The 18,291-nt window shown below is 39.5% G+C and overlaps 1 protein-coding gene across 1 annotated transcript; it reads left to right on the top strand.

The window, feature by feature from the left end:
- The first annotated feature begins 10,068 nt into the window (after window positions 1-10,068).
- On the top strand, window positions 10,069-17,509 carry LOC106087628 (angiopoietin-1). The gene is made up of 6 exons (XM_059360947.1): window positions 10,069-10,930; window positions 11,022-11,140; window positions 11,208-11,348; window positions 16,568-16,708; window positions 16,787-17,284; window positions 17,349-17,509. Exons 1-6 carry the CDS (start codon window positions 10,097-10,099, stop codon window positions 17,479-17,481), a joined length of 1,866 nt encoding a protein of 621 aa, XP_059216930.1. The 5' UTR covers window positions 10,069-10,096; the 3' UTR covers window positions 17,482-17,509.
- Window positions 17,510-18,291: the final 782 nt, after the last annotated feature.

The following is an 18,291-nucleotide window of genomic DNA, read 5'->3' as shown; positions in this document are numbered from 1 at the left end:
GACGGACATCATTTAGTCGAATCAGGCTGATTGGTATACTATGAACGGGTCTCTACTCTTAGCGTTGCAAACAAATGCACAAACTTATAACACCCTGTATCTCAGTGGTTGTGTAGGTTATAAAAATAGAACGTAAAAGTCTTCGCTTGAGGAATAACCTCAAAACCCATGCTTAGAAAACCAACTGCTATTTGCATTCTCCTTTTTCGTTATTTCAGTTCAAGTCATAAAATTTAATGAAAATTTGAGATATTTTCCTTCATATATGTGTCGTTTCATTAAAAACGAAGAGGGACACAGAATACTGCAATGTGATACGATTGCCAATTGTGCCACATTGTAAAACAGCAACTTCTCCGATTACATGAAAGTGGGGAGTAGTTTGTCACACAATCGCCATGATGGACAGACGCATAAATGTCTTATTCGTACTGTGGCAAATGATTACCCCTCCCCTCCCCGGTGGCGAACTTCTCAAATTTCCTTTTCTACCCACACTTGGCAGCCACTATTAAAATGTCCAGTCGTCATAACAGTTAAGGATTGTTTTCAGTCGTGCAACATTTGCTTCATCATTTCATGCTTTCTCTCTTGATGATGCCAATGCTGCTTGTGCTGCGAACGAAACAAATAAAGGACATATTGTCCTTTGGAGTAGAATAGTTGGCAATACAATGCATTGAGTGAGTCCATTTATAGACACAACCACGTTTCGGCTGTATTGTTTTATTTTATTGTGTCCGTTGCCTTTCTGCCATATTCATGATTGTTGTGGCAGTGTTGATGTTGCCGATACTGCTGCTGCTGCTACTGCTGCTGCTGCCACTACTGCAACACCAAGAAACTGCCAACAAAGGGATCTCTTTGTGGTCAAATATTTGGGTTTGTTGGCTTTTTATGGCTGTCATCTCTTTTGGTAATGGCTTAGCCTTGTGTTGGCAATTTTCACAAAAGTGTATCTGTGTATGTGTGTTTTGTCTGTGTGTTGGTTGCAACGATGCGTAAGTTCGAGGTCTGCGCAATGGCAAATGTTAAAACATCATTTTTGACATCTTTTATAATGTCTTAATAAAATTGTGGTTCATTCGGTTGTCTCAATGTCTGACAAAGGTTAAACAAAAATTGCGGTTTCCACTGGTTTTCTAGCCCCGATTTCTATTGGCAGACATTTTATAAAAGAAATAAAATCTGCTGCTATTTATGATAATTGGCCTTCAAGCCAAGGCTCACAAATCAAACAATAATAAAATAAAATATACCGCAACTAAAATAATAGACGTGTTTTATTTTGATTCTAAAGTGCAGTGCAATGAAATTTGTATGAAAATGACATCAATGCAGGACAACAAAGCTCTGGATAAATTAACATTTGTCGTCAGGATTGCCATGATATGTTTTTCACAAATTGGGGTGACCATCCGAAAAATCCCATGGCAGCCGGTTGTATGCACCGGATTGACCCGATGAAATCCTTCATTGGCAAGGACTGCCGGCTCAGTGTACGTGTCGACCTTTTTATACCCTACATCACTATTGTGGTACAGGGTATTATAACTTAGTGCATTTGTTTGCAACACCCAAAAGGAAGAGAGAGAGAGCCATTGATAAGCATACCGATCGACTCAGAATCACTTTCTGATTCGATTTAGTTATGTCTGTCTGTCTGTCCGTCCGTCTGTCTGTCCGTGTTAATTTGTGTACAAACTACAGGTCGCAATTTTCATCCGATCGTCTTCAAATTTGGTATGGGCATGTTTTTCGGCCTAGAGACAAAGCCTATTGAAATTGGAAAAAATCGGTTCAGATTTGGATATAGCTCCCATATATATGTTCGTCCGATTTGCAGTAATACATCAATATAATGGTCATTTGTCAACAGATTCTCTTGAAATTTGGTATGAAGAATTTTCTTATGACTCTCAATTATACTGGTAAATTTCATAGAAATTGGTTCAGATTTGGATATAGCTCCCATGTATATGTTCGTCCGATTTGCAGTAATACAGCAATAAAATGGTCATTTAGTGAACGATTCTCTTGAAATTTGGTATGAAGGATTTTCTTATGACTTCCAATACTACTGGAGAATTTCATAGAAATCGGTTCAGATTTGGATATAGCTCCCATATATATGTTCGTCGGATTTGCAGTAATAATGCAATAAAATGGTCATTTATCAACCGATTATCTCGAAATTTGGTACAAAGGATTTTCTTATGACTATCGATATTACTGGTGAATTTCATAGAAATCAGTTCAGATTTGGATATAGCTCCCATATATATGTTCGTCGGATTTGCAGTAATACAGCAATACAATGGTCATTTGTTGACCGATTCTCTTGAAATTTGGTACAAAGGATTTTCTTACGACTCCCAATATTACTGGTTAATTTCATAGAGTTCGGTTCAGATTTGGATATAGCTCCCATATATATGTTCGTCCGATTTGCAGTAATACAGCAATACAATGGTCATTTGTTGACCGATCTCTTGAAATTTGGTACAAAGGATTTTCTTATGACTCTCGATATTACTGCTGAATTTCATAGAAATCGGTTCAGATTTGGATATAGCTCCCATATATATGTTCGTCCGATTTGCAGTAATACATCAATAAAATGGTCATTTGTTGACCGATTCTCTCGAAATTTGGCAGGAAGGATTTTCTTATGACTCTCGATATTACTGCTAAATTTAATAGAAATCGGTTCAGATTTGGATATAGCTCCCATATATATGTTCGTCCGATTTGCAGTAATACATCAATAAAATGGTCATTTGTCAACAGATTCTCTCGAAATTTAACCAATATTACTGGTAAATTTCGTGGAATTCGGTTCAGATTTGAATATAGCTCCCATATATATATTCGCCCGATCTGCAGTAATACATCAATAAAATGGTCATTTATTAAACGATTCTCTTGAAATTTGGTATGAAGGATTATCTTATGACTCTAAATTTTACTAGTGAATTTCATAGAAATCGGTTCATATTTGTATATAGCTCCCATATATATGTTCGTCAGATTTGCAGATTAACAGCAATAAAATGGTCATTTGTAAACCGATTCTCTCGAAATTCGACAGGAAGGATTTTCTTATAACTTCTAATATTACTGGTAAATTTTATAGAAATCGGTTCAGATTTGGATATAGCTCCCATATATATGTTCGTCAGATTTGCAGTAATACATCAATAAAATTGTCATTTGTTGACCGATTCTCTCGAAATTCGACAGGAAGGATTTCCTTATGATTTTCGATATTACTGGTGAATTTTATAGAAATCTGTTTAGATTTAGGTATAGCTCCAAAATATCGCCCGATTTTCACTCGTAGACCCACTGCAAGCGCATTTATTGACCAATCTTCCCAAAATTTTGAACAACGCTTTCCTCGACGAATTCCACAATATCCATAAAGTTTAGTTTTTGGAAATCGGTTCAGATTGAGATATAGCTCCCATACGTATTTGTTCGTCAGGATAATTTCTTGTTATTTGACAACCGTAGTTATTACATTTTTGGTAGGTGTAGGGTATCAAAAGCCGGCACCACCCTACTTTTGCCTTTCCTTACTGGTTTCGTCATGGGAGAGGCACATCCCGGAGTGCCTTCTCCGTCCGACTTCGGTCCGTGCCGGAATTGAAAAGAACACCGGACCCTGGTTCCGTTTCCCAGAACCACCTCCATCATCGGTCGGTGTTGGTATGGTGTAACCGGAGCATGGTGTGGGTACATTTCCTATATTGCTCTGGCCTCACATCACTACGGTAGTATAGTCACACTGAATATGTTGCAACGTGCTGTGCGAACATAGGCAACAGTGGGTCACAAGTGTCGTCGTAGTCGCCTTCTGCGTCCTTATCGTCGGACTATATGACCCACCCGACCTCTCTCGTGCGGCAATATACACAACAGCAACATCCCAGCCCCAATATTGACAGACCAGTGCCAGGAAGTGTACCACGGCCTTCGTGGCAAGATCGACGAGGTTGTGGATTTTATGAGCCGGAAGAACATATTTCTGGCAGCGATCCAGAAGACAAAGCCGACCAACGCCTGCAGCTTGCACAGTTGTCACGCATACAATGTGCTACGTAAGTATCGCTCAAGGAATGGAGGTGGAGGATTGCCCTTTGACAAGGAGGAGAGCCATTCATAGTATACATGGTCTCCAAGCCGATGAACAGCCATCAAAATTTCAGGTGGGCTAAGTTACAAATGTCACCCGTGGCGCCAAATCATCCAAGGCGTTGGGCCCCCACGGAATCTCTACACTGATGCCGAAGAATCTGGATATACCTGGAGTACTTTACTACTGTCCTCAAACTGTCTTTGAACACTCTTATAGTTCCCGATGTCTGTAAAATGGGCTGAGTGATCCCGCTACTGAAGCCTGGAAAGGAACCAAGTAAGGGAGAGTCCTACAAACCGATCTGCTTTCTCTCAACAGTAGCAAAGACTCAAGAGGCACTACTCCTACCGAGCCTCGTGGGAGAATTTCCATTCGCCGGGCATCAACATGGATTCCGAAGACTGCATAGCACAAAAACTGCTTTGCATGGCATCACTGCAGACATTTTCCGTGGCTTCAATCAGCCCAGACCATGTGAAAGGACGGTCTTCGTGGCAACGGATCTAACGGAGACATCCGATACGGTCAGACATGCCAAACTATTTGATGACATCGCCAACATGTCCCTCCAGCCAGGCCTGAAAATCTGGGACGGTAATTATCTGTCATTATTTGTGGAATTATTTGTGGAATAAGAAGTCGAAGCACCATAGAGTGAAACATGGAGGTCCCCAAGGTGGAGAGTTCCCTAAGGAGTTCCCCAAGGTGGGGAGTTCCCCTTGGTGGGGAGTTCCCCAAGGTGCGGAGATCCCCAAGGTGGGGAGTTCCCCAAGGTGGGGAGTTCCCCAAGGTGGGGAGTTCCCCAAGGTGGGGAGTTCCCCAAGGTGGGGAGTTCCCCAAGGTGGGGAGTTCCCCAAGGTGGGGAGTTCCCCAAGGTGGGGAGTTCCCCAAGGTGGGGAGTTCCCCAAGGTGGGGAGTTCCCCAAGGTGGGGAGTTCCCCAAGGTGGGGAGTTCCCCAAGGTGGGGAGTTCCCCAAGGTGGGGAGTTCCCCAAGGTGGGGAGTTCCCCAAGGTGGGGAGTTCCCTAAGGTGGGGATATCCCCAAGGTGGGGAGATCACCATGGTGGGGAGTTCCCCAAGATGGGGCTATATGGTGTTATGGTCTGGTGGATGGCACTTCAAATATCTTTCCTCTGTTCAATATTCAGTCGTATTCAAGGCTACATATTCAAGATACTAGACAATAAAGGGATAACGCTAAACTTAACATACAAAAAAAGCAATCGACTTACCAAAATCAGTTTATACGACAAATGATATATTACCTGTAAATAAAAACCAAGCATTAGATATAAATTTAGTACACATTTTCAATGCAAAAACAAGTAAAAAGGCGTTAAGTTCGGCCGGGCCGAACTTTGGTTACCCACCACCTCGGAAATGTATGTAAACCACCTTTCATCATCATGCGGTGAAAAATGCATAGTTTATGCCTCCCTAGCAGCTATATCGAAAAATGGTCCGATTTGGAACAAATTCGGCACAGATATTGATACAGATAAGTCATTGTTCAATTTTGTAGAACAAAATATTGGTTTTTTGGTAGCTATTGGGTTGCCCAAAAAGTAATTGCGGATTTTTCATATAGTCGGCATTGACAAATTTTTTCCCAGCTTGTGACTCTGTAATTGCATTCTTTCTTCTGTCAGTTATCAGCTGTTACTTTTAGCTTGCTTTAGAAAAAAAGTGTAAAAAAAATATATTTGATTAAAGTTCATTCTCAGTTTTATTAAAACTGCATTTACTTTCTTTTAAAAAATCCGCAATTACTTTTTGGGCAAACCAATATATCACAAATAAAGACCGATCTGAACCATATACGGATGTCGAAAAGTCTAGCATAAGTCACGGTGTCAAATTTCAGCGAAATCTAATTATAAATCAGCATTTTAGGGGGCCAAGAGTTTAAATCGATAGATCGGTCTATATGGCAGCTATATACAAATCTGAACCGATCTGGGCCAAATTGAAGAGGGGTGTCGAAGGCCCTAACACAACTCACAGTGCCGAACTTCGGCGACATCGGACAATAAACGCGCCTTTTATGGGGCGAAAACCATAAATCGAGAGATCGGTCTATATGGCAGCTATATCCAAATCTGGACCGATCTGGGCCAAATTGAAAAGAGATAAGGAAGGCCCTAACAAAACTCACTGTCCACAATTTCGGCGACTTCGGACAATAAAAGCGCCTTTTATGGGCCCAAGACATCAACCATAAATCGAGAAATCGGTCTATATGGCAGCTATATTCAAATCTGGACCGATCTTGGCCAAATTGAAAAAGGATATCGAAAAGCCTAACATAAGTCACTGTGCAAAATTTTGGCAACATCGGACAATAAGAGCGCCTTTTATGGCCCCAAGACCTCAACCATAAATCGAGAGATCGGTCTATATGGCAGCTATATCCAAATCTGAACCGATCTGGGCAAAATTGAAAAGGGATGACGAAGGCCCTAACAAAACTCACTGATCCAAATTTCGGCGAAATCGGACAACAAATGCGATTTTTATGGGCCCAAAACATTATATCGAGAAATCGGTCTATATGGCAGCTATATCCAAATCTGAACCGATCTGGGCCAAATTGAAGAGTGATGTCGAAATGCCTAACCCAACTCACTGTCCCAAATTTTTGGCAAAATCGGATAATAAATGTGGCTTTTATGGGCCTAAGACCTTAAATCGGCGGATCGGTCTATATGGGGGCTATATGAAGATATAGTCCGATATAGCCCATCTTCGAACTTAACTTGCTTTTAGAGAAAAAAAGAATCCCTGCAAAATTGGAATTTTGCAAGTAGTACTCTGGTATGACTTCCTATGGCTCCTATATAAACCGATCTTCAGATTTGACTTCTTGAGTCCTTACAAGTCGCAATTTTTGTCCGATTTGGCTGAAATTTTGATTATAGTATACTGTAAAGAATTTTGCCGAGTAGAGCCCAAATTGATATATGTGGACTTCTTGAGTCCTTACAATTCGCAGTTTTTGTCCGATTTGGCTGAAATTTTGCACAAAGTGCGGCAACTCTGCCAAGTAAGGTCCAAATCAGTCTATAACCTGATATAGCTCCCATATTTTAGGAGAATCCATGGTGGTGGGTTTTATAATGACTTCCAACTACTGTGCCATGTACGGTCCAAATCGGCCTATAACTTGATATAGCTGCGATATAAACCGATCTCCCTATTTGACTTCTTGAGTCCTTACAATCCACAATTTTTGTCCAATCTGGCTGAAATTTTGCACAAAGTGCTCCGCTACGACCTTCAACAACTCTGCCAAGTACGGTCCAAATCAGTCTATAATCTGCTTCCCACGATTCTGCACGGCCGAACTTAACACGGTTTTACTGGTTGAGTCGATTCGGAACATACAAACAAACACAAGCGCAACAAGCGTAAACCCTCCACCAAAGGATGCGGGTATGCTATTGGGTTGCGGTTATCATATAGTCGGCGTTGACAAATTTTTTCACAGCTTGTGACTCTGTAATTGCATTTTTTCTTCTGTCAGTTATCAGCTGTTACTTTTAGCTTGCTTTAGAAAAAAAAGTGTAAAAAAGTATATTTGATTAAAGTTCATTCTTAGTTTTATTAAAAAATCCGCAATTACTTTTTGGGCAACCCAATAATTTCGTCATCCCGTTTGTAATACTTCGAAATATTGGTCTAAGACCCCATAAGGTATATATATTTTTGATCGTCATGACATTTTATATTAATCCAGCCATGTCCGCCCGTCCGTCTGCTTTCCACAGACAGGAAAGCACGATAACTTTCAAAGAGTTAAAGCTGGGTGCTTGAAGTTTTGCACATATTTTTCGTATAAATGTAGGTCTGTGGGGATTGTATGTAAATGGGCCATATCGGTTCATGTTTTGATATAGCTCCCGTATAAACCGATCTCTCCTACAGAGTCCAATTCGAATTCGATGTGTGTATTTTGACGTTTTCTATGACATTTAACAGATGTGCAATGTATTGTCTGAATCGGTCCTAAACCTGATATATTTCCCATATTAACCAACCTCTCAATTATACTTTTCGAGCCTCTAGAGGGCGTAATTTTTATCCGGTTTTGCTGAAAGTTTGTTATATGACGTCATTTATGACATTCAACAGATGAGTAAAATATGGTTCGAATCGGTCCTAAACCTGATATAGCTGCCATATAAACTGATATCGGATCTCAACTTCTTAAGCCTCTAGAGGGCGCAATTTTCATCTGATTTGGCTAAAATTTTGCACAATGACTTCTATTATGGTCGTTTACATCCAAACCAGGTTTAGTTCGAGTCGGCCCATATCGTGATATATAGATTATCCTTTGATTGCCTGTAAAGAGGTATCGGGCAAGGTATATAAGATTCGGCCCGGCCTAACTTAGCACACCTTTTTTTCACATAACCAACACGCATAGCATTGCGATGGCATTTAGGAAAGTTAAGGGTTGGAAGGGAGAAAAGGCAGTAGTGTTTATGATATTCGTCTGAAATTTCTGAACTTCAATGTAGGTGGGAAAGACATTAGCAGGAAGTCCATTCCACCTACGAATGTTTCGGACGAATTTTCTCGGTAATGCATGGTTCGGTCGACTGGCCAATCAATTACAAACGGGTGTGAGTTCCTGGCAAGTATTGTATTCCTGGTGAACATCCTAACGTCAGGGATAAGAAGACGAATATCTCTGGAACACACGCCATGAAAATAACGATAGAGCAATACAATGCTATTCCCATTCCGATGATGTTAAAGAGCAGCAATAGAGTTGGATACGACAAAAATGCCATTAAGTCACCCGTAGAGCGTTTTCTGCAGAACTCGTACTGTCTGTTGCTAAGAAGGCAATTGGATTCTAAGTATCTGACAAGATGATGGTTAACCATACTCTCCATAACCTTGGAGAGCGCGGAGCATATCGCAATTGGCCGGTAATTCGCAGTTCCCCGTTGATTACAGTCGTTGTCTGAAAAAAGGTGGTGGGTATAAAAAGGGAAGGGGAAAGGACAGAGCTTTGTTGCACACCTGTGGTCAATGTATACTCATCTAATGAGAACCCATCTACAACGACTCGTATAGTGAGATCTCTGAGAAAGCTCGATATAAATCGAAATAAGTTATTACCGACTCCAAAAGCGCCAAGCTTTGATAAAAAGGCACCGTGCCAGACCCTATCAAATGCCTTGCGAGATATCAAGAGCCACAACCTTACTCTCACCAAACTGGTAGATAGAGCGACTCCATCGTTCCGACAAAAATGCCATCAAGTCTCCCGTAGAGCGATTTCTGTGGAACCCATACTTTCTGTCACTAAGAAGGCCATTGGACTCTAAGTATCTGACAAGATGATGATTAACCATACTCTCCATAACATTGGAGAGCGCGGAGCATATAGCAATTGACCGGTAATTCGCAGTTCCCCGTTGATTTCAGCCGTTGTCCGAAGAAAGGTAGAAGTACCTCTATTCTATTATTCTATTCTATTATTTCGGAACCAAAAAGTACAAAATTTTTAAATTTTGTACTTCTTGGTTCCGAAATAGAACGATTTGCAACTTAATGGTATGTATAACAGCTTGAATGTTTCGAACTCAAAATTTCACGTTACTAACTCTATCTCTTACTATGATACAAACACAATATAATATTGCCTACAACTCTAATAATTGAATCTTAATTTAATGTCAATATACGATCAAAATCGTTGGCATAGCTTGGCCTATAAAAAAATCGCTTATTATGCTTTTCTATATGCCAAACCGTTTTTGCCTTCCCCCTTTTTTTATTTTTTGATAAAAACAGTCATAGCTTCCTGCATTACACTCATTTCACTAAATGGTGATAAGGAAATTTAGTGCATATAAAGAAAGTCTTATGAATTTCTGAAGAAATATACGCTAGAACAGTTTTCTCTAAACTTTCAATGTAATAAGAACGTTAACGAATAATGAGGTTCCACTTAATAAATGTGATTGTAATAATAATTTGCAAAGCATGCAAAACCCAAGATATAATACCAGAGCTATTGTCAAGCGAAGTATTGATTGATAGGGAACCTACAACAACAAGAACTTTGGAAACAATCCCAACTACGGAATGTACTAAGCATAGATCATCAACCGAGACTTCATCCTCAGCAATGAGTATAGAAAATGAGTCACCCTCTATAGAAGCAATCACGACTGAAAGTTCAACCCAGATAACATCAGGCGAATTCGAGCGAACCAACCAAGAATTGTCAAATCAAACAACTGATAATAAATCTTCACTAATACAGTTGGAAAAAATTTCCACAGAAACCAAAGAGCAAAGCAGCTTATTACAATTAACATCAGCAGAGACAACAACCTCTACAGCTAGTTCAGAAAGTGAGTCATCTATATTGGAAACTATTACAACTGAAAACACAACTCAAACAATGTTAGAGGAATTCCCATCAACCAATGAAGAATTATCTAAACAAATGAATGATACTGAATCTGCATCGATACAGTTGACAGCAAGCATTCAACGAAGTATCTCATCAACAATGATATCAGCAGAGACATCAACCTCTACAGTTAGTTCAGACAATGAGTTATCAACATGGGAAATAAACACAACTGAAGGAACAATTCAAACATCATCAGAGAAATTGCTATCAACGAAAACCCCATATACTGTAACGAACGATTGGGATAAGAATTTTTCGACAACAACATCAACATTGACAGAAATGCCAATTGAACCATTTGAGACCACTTTATCGGAATCCTCATCAGTTCACTGTGCAAATAGCGAGGTGATGTTTAAAAGTTAATTTTTTAACCACTTATTGTCGCATATTTTGACAGTTTTATGAACAGATTGCTAATATTTCGGTTAAATTTCAGAAGCATGCTTCAGTAGCAGCTCAAGAGGCCCTTTCCTTAACAACTGTGATTTCCAAGCTAGATTATTTGACTGATGAAATTCAAGTGATCTCCAAGAAAATGGAAGATTTTCAAATAAGGTAAAATTCGACACAAAAATTTGTTAAAATATAATGGTAGCATATTCAAATTCCAAATAATTTCTAGATTACGCTACCAAGAAAATATTTCGGGACACTTGGAAAACCATCAACTAAAAAGTATTATAGAGCTAAAAAATCTCCTGCAAGAACAAAATTTGAGGAACGAACATTTGCTGCGGGAGATTGAAGAAAACTGTAGCAAAAGGTAATGAAAATTATGTAAGATACAAGCCAATGACACTTATAAAGGGTGATTTTTTAAGAGCAATAGGAAAGATTTTCAAAAAAAAAACAAAACGCGTTAAATTCAGAAAAATGTAGGAAATCTTAATTTGAAACGATAGTACGGTCCATTATGTTCTCCATCATATAGCTCCCACATGAACCGATCTCCTGATTTCACTTCTTCAGACCCTGGAAGCCCCAAGTTTTGTCCGATTTGGATGAAACTATACTCTTTAATGGATGCGTTTGGAGAATGCATGGGAATGCTTTCTCCAATCTTTTTGAAACGCTTTGGGCTAGCATCAGCAACAGCTTTTGTAATCTGCGATCCATATTTTTGTTTGTCCTTTGTATATTTGATAGACAGCGCTTCCGATAATTGCGGCGTAATCAATTTATTGGTGGCATCTGTTAGTCTCCTCTTTCTTGTGTAAACTGAACAATCCTCCATACTAGTTTTTGGTCTTCCTTTTACTTTTTAGGTTAATGCAATGGGAATTTCTTCTACCAATGTATTCCAGATGGTGTCCGATGTCGCCGAAATTTGGGACAGTGAGTTGTGTTAGGCCCTTCGACATCCTTCTTCAATTTGGCTAGATCGGTTCAGATATGGATATAGCTGCCATATAGACCGATCTCTCTATTTAAAGTCTTGGCCCCATATAAGGCGCAATTATAATCCGATTTCGATGAAATTGATGTTAGGCTTTTCGACATACAAGTCGTATATGGTTCAGATCTATATTTGGATATAGCTACCAAAACCACCAATATTATTTTCTACAAATTGAACCATGAGTTGTATTTATTAAACCACTCAATGTCCAAGTCGAATTTGATCCGAATCGGAACATATTATGATATAGCTGCTACGGCGGCATAAATTATGCATTTTCACCGGATCATGACGAAAGGTGGTGGGCATCTAAAGTTCGGCGCGGCCGAACTTAACGCCTTTTTACTTGTTTTTTTTTTTTTTTTTTTTTGATAATTCTACGCTTATCCTTCCAAACACAACATTAAATGCATGCATTGCATTTGCATGCATTTTTAATAAAACTTAGAATGAACTTTAATCAAATATACTTTTTTACACTTTTTTTCTAAAGCAAGCTAAAAGTAACAGCTGATAGCTGACAGAAGAAAGAATGCAATTACAGAGTCACAAGCTGTGAAAAAATTTGTCAACGCCGACTATATGAAAAATCCGCAATTACTTTTTGGGCAACCCAATATAACACTTGAAATCAGACAAAAAAAAGTTAAAAATTTGTTTTAAAAATCGACAAAAAGGTAAACTTTGAACGTTCGTGTCTTCTAAACAACCCAACCCCAACCCAAACCCCAACCCCAACCTTAACCCAAACCCTAACCTTAACCCTAACCCTAACCCTAACCCTAACCCTAACCCTAAACCTAACCCTAACCCTAACCCTAACCCCAACCCCAACCCTAACCCTAACCCTAACCCTAACCCTAACCCTAACCCTAACCCTAACCCTAACCCTAACCCTAACCCTAACCCTAACCCTAACCCTAACCCTAACCCTAACCCTAACCCTAACCCTAACCCTAACCCTAACCCTAACCCTAACCCTAACCCTAACCCTAACCCTAACCCTAACCCTAACCCTAACCCTAACCCTAACCCTAACCCTAACCCTAACCCTAACCCTAACCCTAACCCTAACCCTAACCCTAACCCTAACCCTAACCCTAACCCTAACCCTAACCCTAACCCTAACCCTAACCCTAACCCTAACCCTAACCCTAACCCTAACCCTAACCCTAACCCTAACCCTAACCCTAACCCTAACCCTAACCCTAACCCTAACCCTAACCCTAACCCTAACCCTAACCCTAACCCTAACCCTAACCCTAACCCTAACCCTAACCCTAACCCTAACCCTAACCCTAACCCTAACCCTAACCCTAACCCTAACCCTAACCCTAACCCTAACCCTAACCCTAACCCTAACCCTAACCCTAACCCTAACCCTTAACCTTTGCCTAATCATAACTAAGCCCTAACCTAGTTCTTACCTAATCCTATCTTGACCTTAACTTAACCCTAACCTAAGCCTAACCTTCTTTTAACATAATCCAAACTTAACATTAATCTTACCTATATAAAACTGTAACCTAACCTTATCCTGATATAAACTCAACCCTTATTTAGCCCTTATCGAATCGTGACAAAATTCTAACCGTACCCTAAACTAACGCCAAACATACCCAAAGCTAACCCTTACTTAAGTCAAACCTGTGTCTTATCTAGCCTAACGCTGGGGTTAATTTACCTCATCCCGAACCTAAGCCTATTCCTAAACCAAACCTTTACCTTTCCTATCTTAACCTAACCTTAACCTAACCCTAATCCAACCCTAACTTAAACCTAACCAAACCCTAACCTAACTCTTACCAAACCCTAACCCTATCCGAACCCATGCCTAGCCCTAACCTAGTCCTAATCTAACCCTAACCATACCAAATCTTTCCCTAACCGAACCCTTATTTAATCTTAACCTTTGCCTAATCATAACTAAACCCTAACTCAGCTCTTACCCAATCCTAAACTAACCCTAGCGTAACTCAAACCTAAGCCTAACCTTCTCCTAACCTAATCCAAACCTAACCTTAATATTAAACTTACTCTAACTTAACTGAAACCTAACCTAATCCTTATGTAACCATAACCCTTATTTAGCCCTTATCAAACAGCGAAAAAATTCTAACCTTACCCTAAACTAACTAACCTTTACTTAAGTTAAACCTGTGTCTTATCTAGCCAAACACTGGGGGTAATTTACCTCATCCCTAACCTAAGCCTAATCCTTAACCTAACTTATCTTAACCTAATCCTAATCCCTAATTTTAACCTTTGCCTTATCCTAACCTTACTCCAATATAACCCTTGACTAACCTTAACACAACCTTACTTCAATCTTAAATAAGCCTAACCTAACTCTAACCTGAATCTTTCCAAGCCTAGCCCCAATCTAACTCTAACATTTTTGTGATAGAAATTTTGAAACCGTTGGAATGTTCTTTCAAAATTTCATAGGCGCACATGAAAATTTTGAGTTTTGCCATTTGTTTCCTCAATCTGTATTCTTGTAATCAAGGTGCAGGTCGCATTTGTTGTCCGACTGTCACAAAATTTTGCGCAAGTAACTTTTTTGGTCCAACGACAAACGCTAATGATTTTGAGAAAAATCGGTCCAGATTTAGATCTAACTTCCATATATATCTTTCATCCGATATGGCCTATTAATGCTGTAGAAGCCACAATATTCTTTCGATTTTAACAAAATTTTGTATTAAAGGTTTTATATGACGTCTTAAAACATGTGCAAAATTGTATGAGAATCAATTCAAATTTAGATATAGCTCCCATATATATCTTTCATCCGATATGGCCTCAATTTTGGTTTGATCATTATAAAATTTAGTGTGAGGTGTGTTATTTGATGTTTTAGTTCGTATGCCAAATTTTATCCAAGTCCTTCCAGATTTACATAAATGCAGCTCCCATATATACGTATTTTTTGATATCTGAAGGGGGAGCGGACCCTCCCCCTCACCCAAAATTTGAGAAACGCCAAATCTCGGAGATGTGTGGTGCGATTTAAGCGAAATTTTGTGTGCTCTCTTACAGTAACCAACAAACAAAAATTTTGGTATTTAAATTTCGGATGGAGTACCAGGGGGGGGGGGGGGGTGTGGGGCGCCCCACCCCAAAACCTACCAAATATATATATACACCAATAACGCCACTATGGGACTCAAATGAAAGTTATTTAAGATTAGAAAACGTATCTGATATCCAATTGTCGGACCAAGTGTTTGGGGGACCACCCTAACCCCCAAAACACCCCTAAATCGGACATATTTACCGACCATGGTAATATGGGACTTAAATGAAAGGTATTTGTGGGTAGAATACCAATCTCATATCCAAATGTGGAACCAAGTTTCTGGGGGTCCACTCCTTTCCCAAAACACCCCTCAAACAGGACTTATTTACTGACCATGGCAATATGGGGCTTAGGTCAAAAGTATTTGAGTGTAGAATATGAATCTGATATCCAAATGTGGGGCCAAGTGTTTAGGGGGCCGCCCCTCTCAAAAACACCCCAAAAGAGGACAAATTTACGACCATAGCAATATGGGGCTCAAATAAAAGGTCTTTGGAAGTAAAGCAGGAATCTGATATCAATATTCGGGAAAAAGTGTCTATGGGGCCACCCCACCCGCATAACACTACCCATATAGGACGTATTAGCTGGCCAATCCAATATGGGACTGTAATAAGAGGTGGTTTAGAGTAGAACACGAATCCAATATATAATTTCAGAGTCAAGTCACTGAGTGGCCGCCTCATCCCCCAAAACACCCCCCAAACCGGACATGTTTGCAGACTATGGGAATATGGGGCTCAATTGAAAGGTATTTGGGAGTTAACCACGAATCTGATATCAAAATTCGGGACCCACTGCCTAGGGGACGTCCCACCTCCATAAAAACCCCCAAATGGGATGGATTTGCTCATCATGACAATTTGGGTATTAAAGGGAGTGGATCTCGATATTGATAGTTTTTAGGGCGCATAGCCCAAACCGAACATATTTGCTGACTTTTCCAATAGGGGGTTAAATGAACGATATTTGAGATTAGAAAACTAATTTGATATCCAATTTTGAGGCCAATGCCAATATGGGGTTCAAATAAATGATATTTAAGAGTAGAGAACAATGCTGATATATTTTCAGGGCGAAGTGTTAGGGGGACCACCGCACTCCCCAAAACACCTCTAAATAGAGCATATTTACCGACCATGTCAGTGTGAGGCTTAAATGAAAGGAATTGGGGGGTAGAGCAAGAATTGATACTCCTTTCCCTAAATACCCCACAAACCGAAATTTTTTACTGATCGGTCAATGTGGGGTTTATATCTGTATTTAGACCACAAGCATAGAAAGGCCACTGAGGGGTGGGCTCAACACCTGACTATATTTCATCAAAGGTTCTATGCATTAAAAGTAGGACGAAGACTCGGTGGTGTAGGGTATTAAATAGTAGGCTTGGTCCGACTTTTGCCCTTCCTTACTGGTTTATTTTTGGAAACTTTTATTTAAAATATGTTTCATTTTTAACTTTTGTCGAATTGTTTAATGTGTATAATGGTCTACTTTACAGATTTCAGACTCAAGAAAGTATTACTGAAATGCTTTACCGAAATAAAATCAACTTTAAACAGGAACTTAACTATGTCGTGGAAGCACAAAATCTGAAAAATGAAAAATTATTCCAGGATATGGAGGAATATCTCCGGAAAAGGTAATTTGTAGCGTGATCAGCTCAGGGCATTCCGTTGCATTATTTTGAACAAAAACTTTTCATACTACTTTCCCTTAGATTTGAAAAATTGCTAAAACATGGCCAAAAAACAGCGCCAAATCAAAACCAAGGAGTTGTTCAAAATTCCCCCATACAACCTGTGAAACAAAATTACAATTGGTTGGTCTTACTAAGACGACAAGATGGTTCCGAGGATTTCTATCGCAATTGGTTGGAGTATAAGCAAGGTTTTGGTTCTAGCAATGGGGAATTTTTCATAGGACTGGAAAAGCTGCATGCCATCACTACCTACGGTGGTACCCACGAACTTTTAATAGTCTTGGAAGATTTTGAGAATAGCACTCGTTATGCCTACTACGATGAATTCCTAGTGGGTAATGAAGACGAACGATATGTTCTTAAGAAATTGGGTAAATACAGTGGAAATGCAGGGGACGCCTTGCGTCTGCATGTCAATGCCATGTTCAGTACTCAAGATCGGGATAATGATGTGTGGCATCAAAATTGTGCTGAGCTTTTTAAGGGAGCCTGGTGGTTTGTTCGATGTTTTAATAGGTAAGTTTGTTGAGATATTTTCGCAATGATTCGATGAAAAGGAGAGAATCTAATGTTTTTGTAGTCATTTAACTGGACCATATATAAGAGCTTCCTCACCTGTGGGCTACAATGAGAGAGGCATAATCTGGAAGTCATTCCATGGACCAAAATATTCAATGAAATTCGTTGAAATGATGATACGTCCTAGACATTAATAAAATTTTTTTTAAAGATTTAGAGAAATTTTAAACTATTGGGTTGCCCAAAAAGTAATTGCGGATTTTTTAAAAGAAAGTAAATGCATTTTTTATAAAACTTAGAATGAACTTTAATCAAATATACTTTTTTTACACTTTTTTTCGAAAGCAAGCTAAAAGTAACAGCTGATAACTGACAGAAGAAAGAATGCAATTACAGAGTCACAAGCCGTTGAAAAAATTTGTCAACGCCGACTATATGAAAAATCCGCAATTACTTTTTGGGCAACCCAATATTAACAAGTGTAGAATGTAGAGGGGCCTAACATAACTCACTGTCCCACATTTCGGCGACATCGAACAAAAAATGCGCCTTTTATGGGCCAAAAACCTTAAATCGAGAGATGGGTCTATATGGCAGCCATACCCAAATCTGGACCGATCTGAGCCAAAGTGAAGAATAATGTCGAGGGCCCTAACACAACTTACTATTCAAAATTTTGGAAAAATCGGATAATAAATGCGCCTTTTATGGGCCCGAAACCTTAAATCGAGAGTTCGATCTATATGGCAGCTATATCCAAAACTGCACCGATTTGGGCCAAATTTCAGAAAGATGTCAAGGGGCCTAAAACAACTCACTGTCCCAAATTTCAGCACAATTGGATAATAAATGTGGCTTTTATGGCTCTAAGACCCCAAATAGGCGGGTCGTTCTATATGGCAGCAATATCCAAATCTGGACCGATCTGGGCCATATTGCGGAAGTATGTCGAAGAGCAATATCGGGCAGTAAATGTCCCTTTTATAGGACGAAGACCTCAAATC

The sequence above is a fragment of the Stomoxys calcitrans genome, chromosome 1 (genome assembly GCF_963082655.1).
Source record: "Stomoxys calcitrans chromosome 1, idStoCalc2.1, whole genome shotgun sequence".
NCBI lineage: Eukaryota > Metazoa > Arthropoda > Insecta > Diptera > Muscidae > Stomoxys > Stomoxys calcitrans.
Note: the sequence above shows the minus strand (reverse complement) of the source record. Positions and strands in the feature narration are given on the sequence as shown.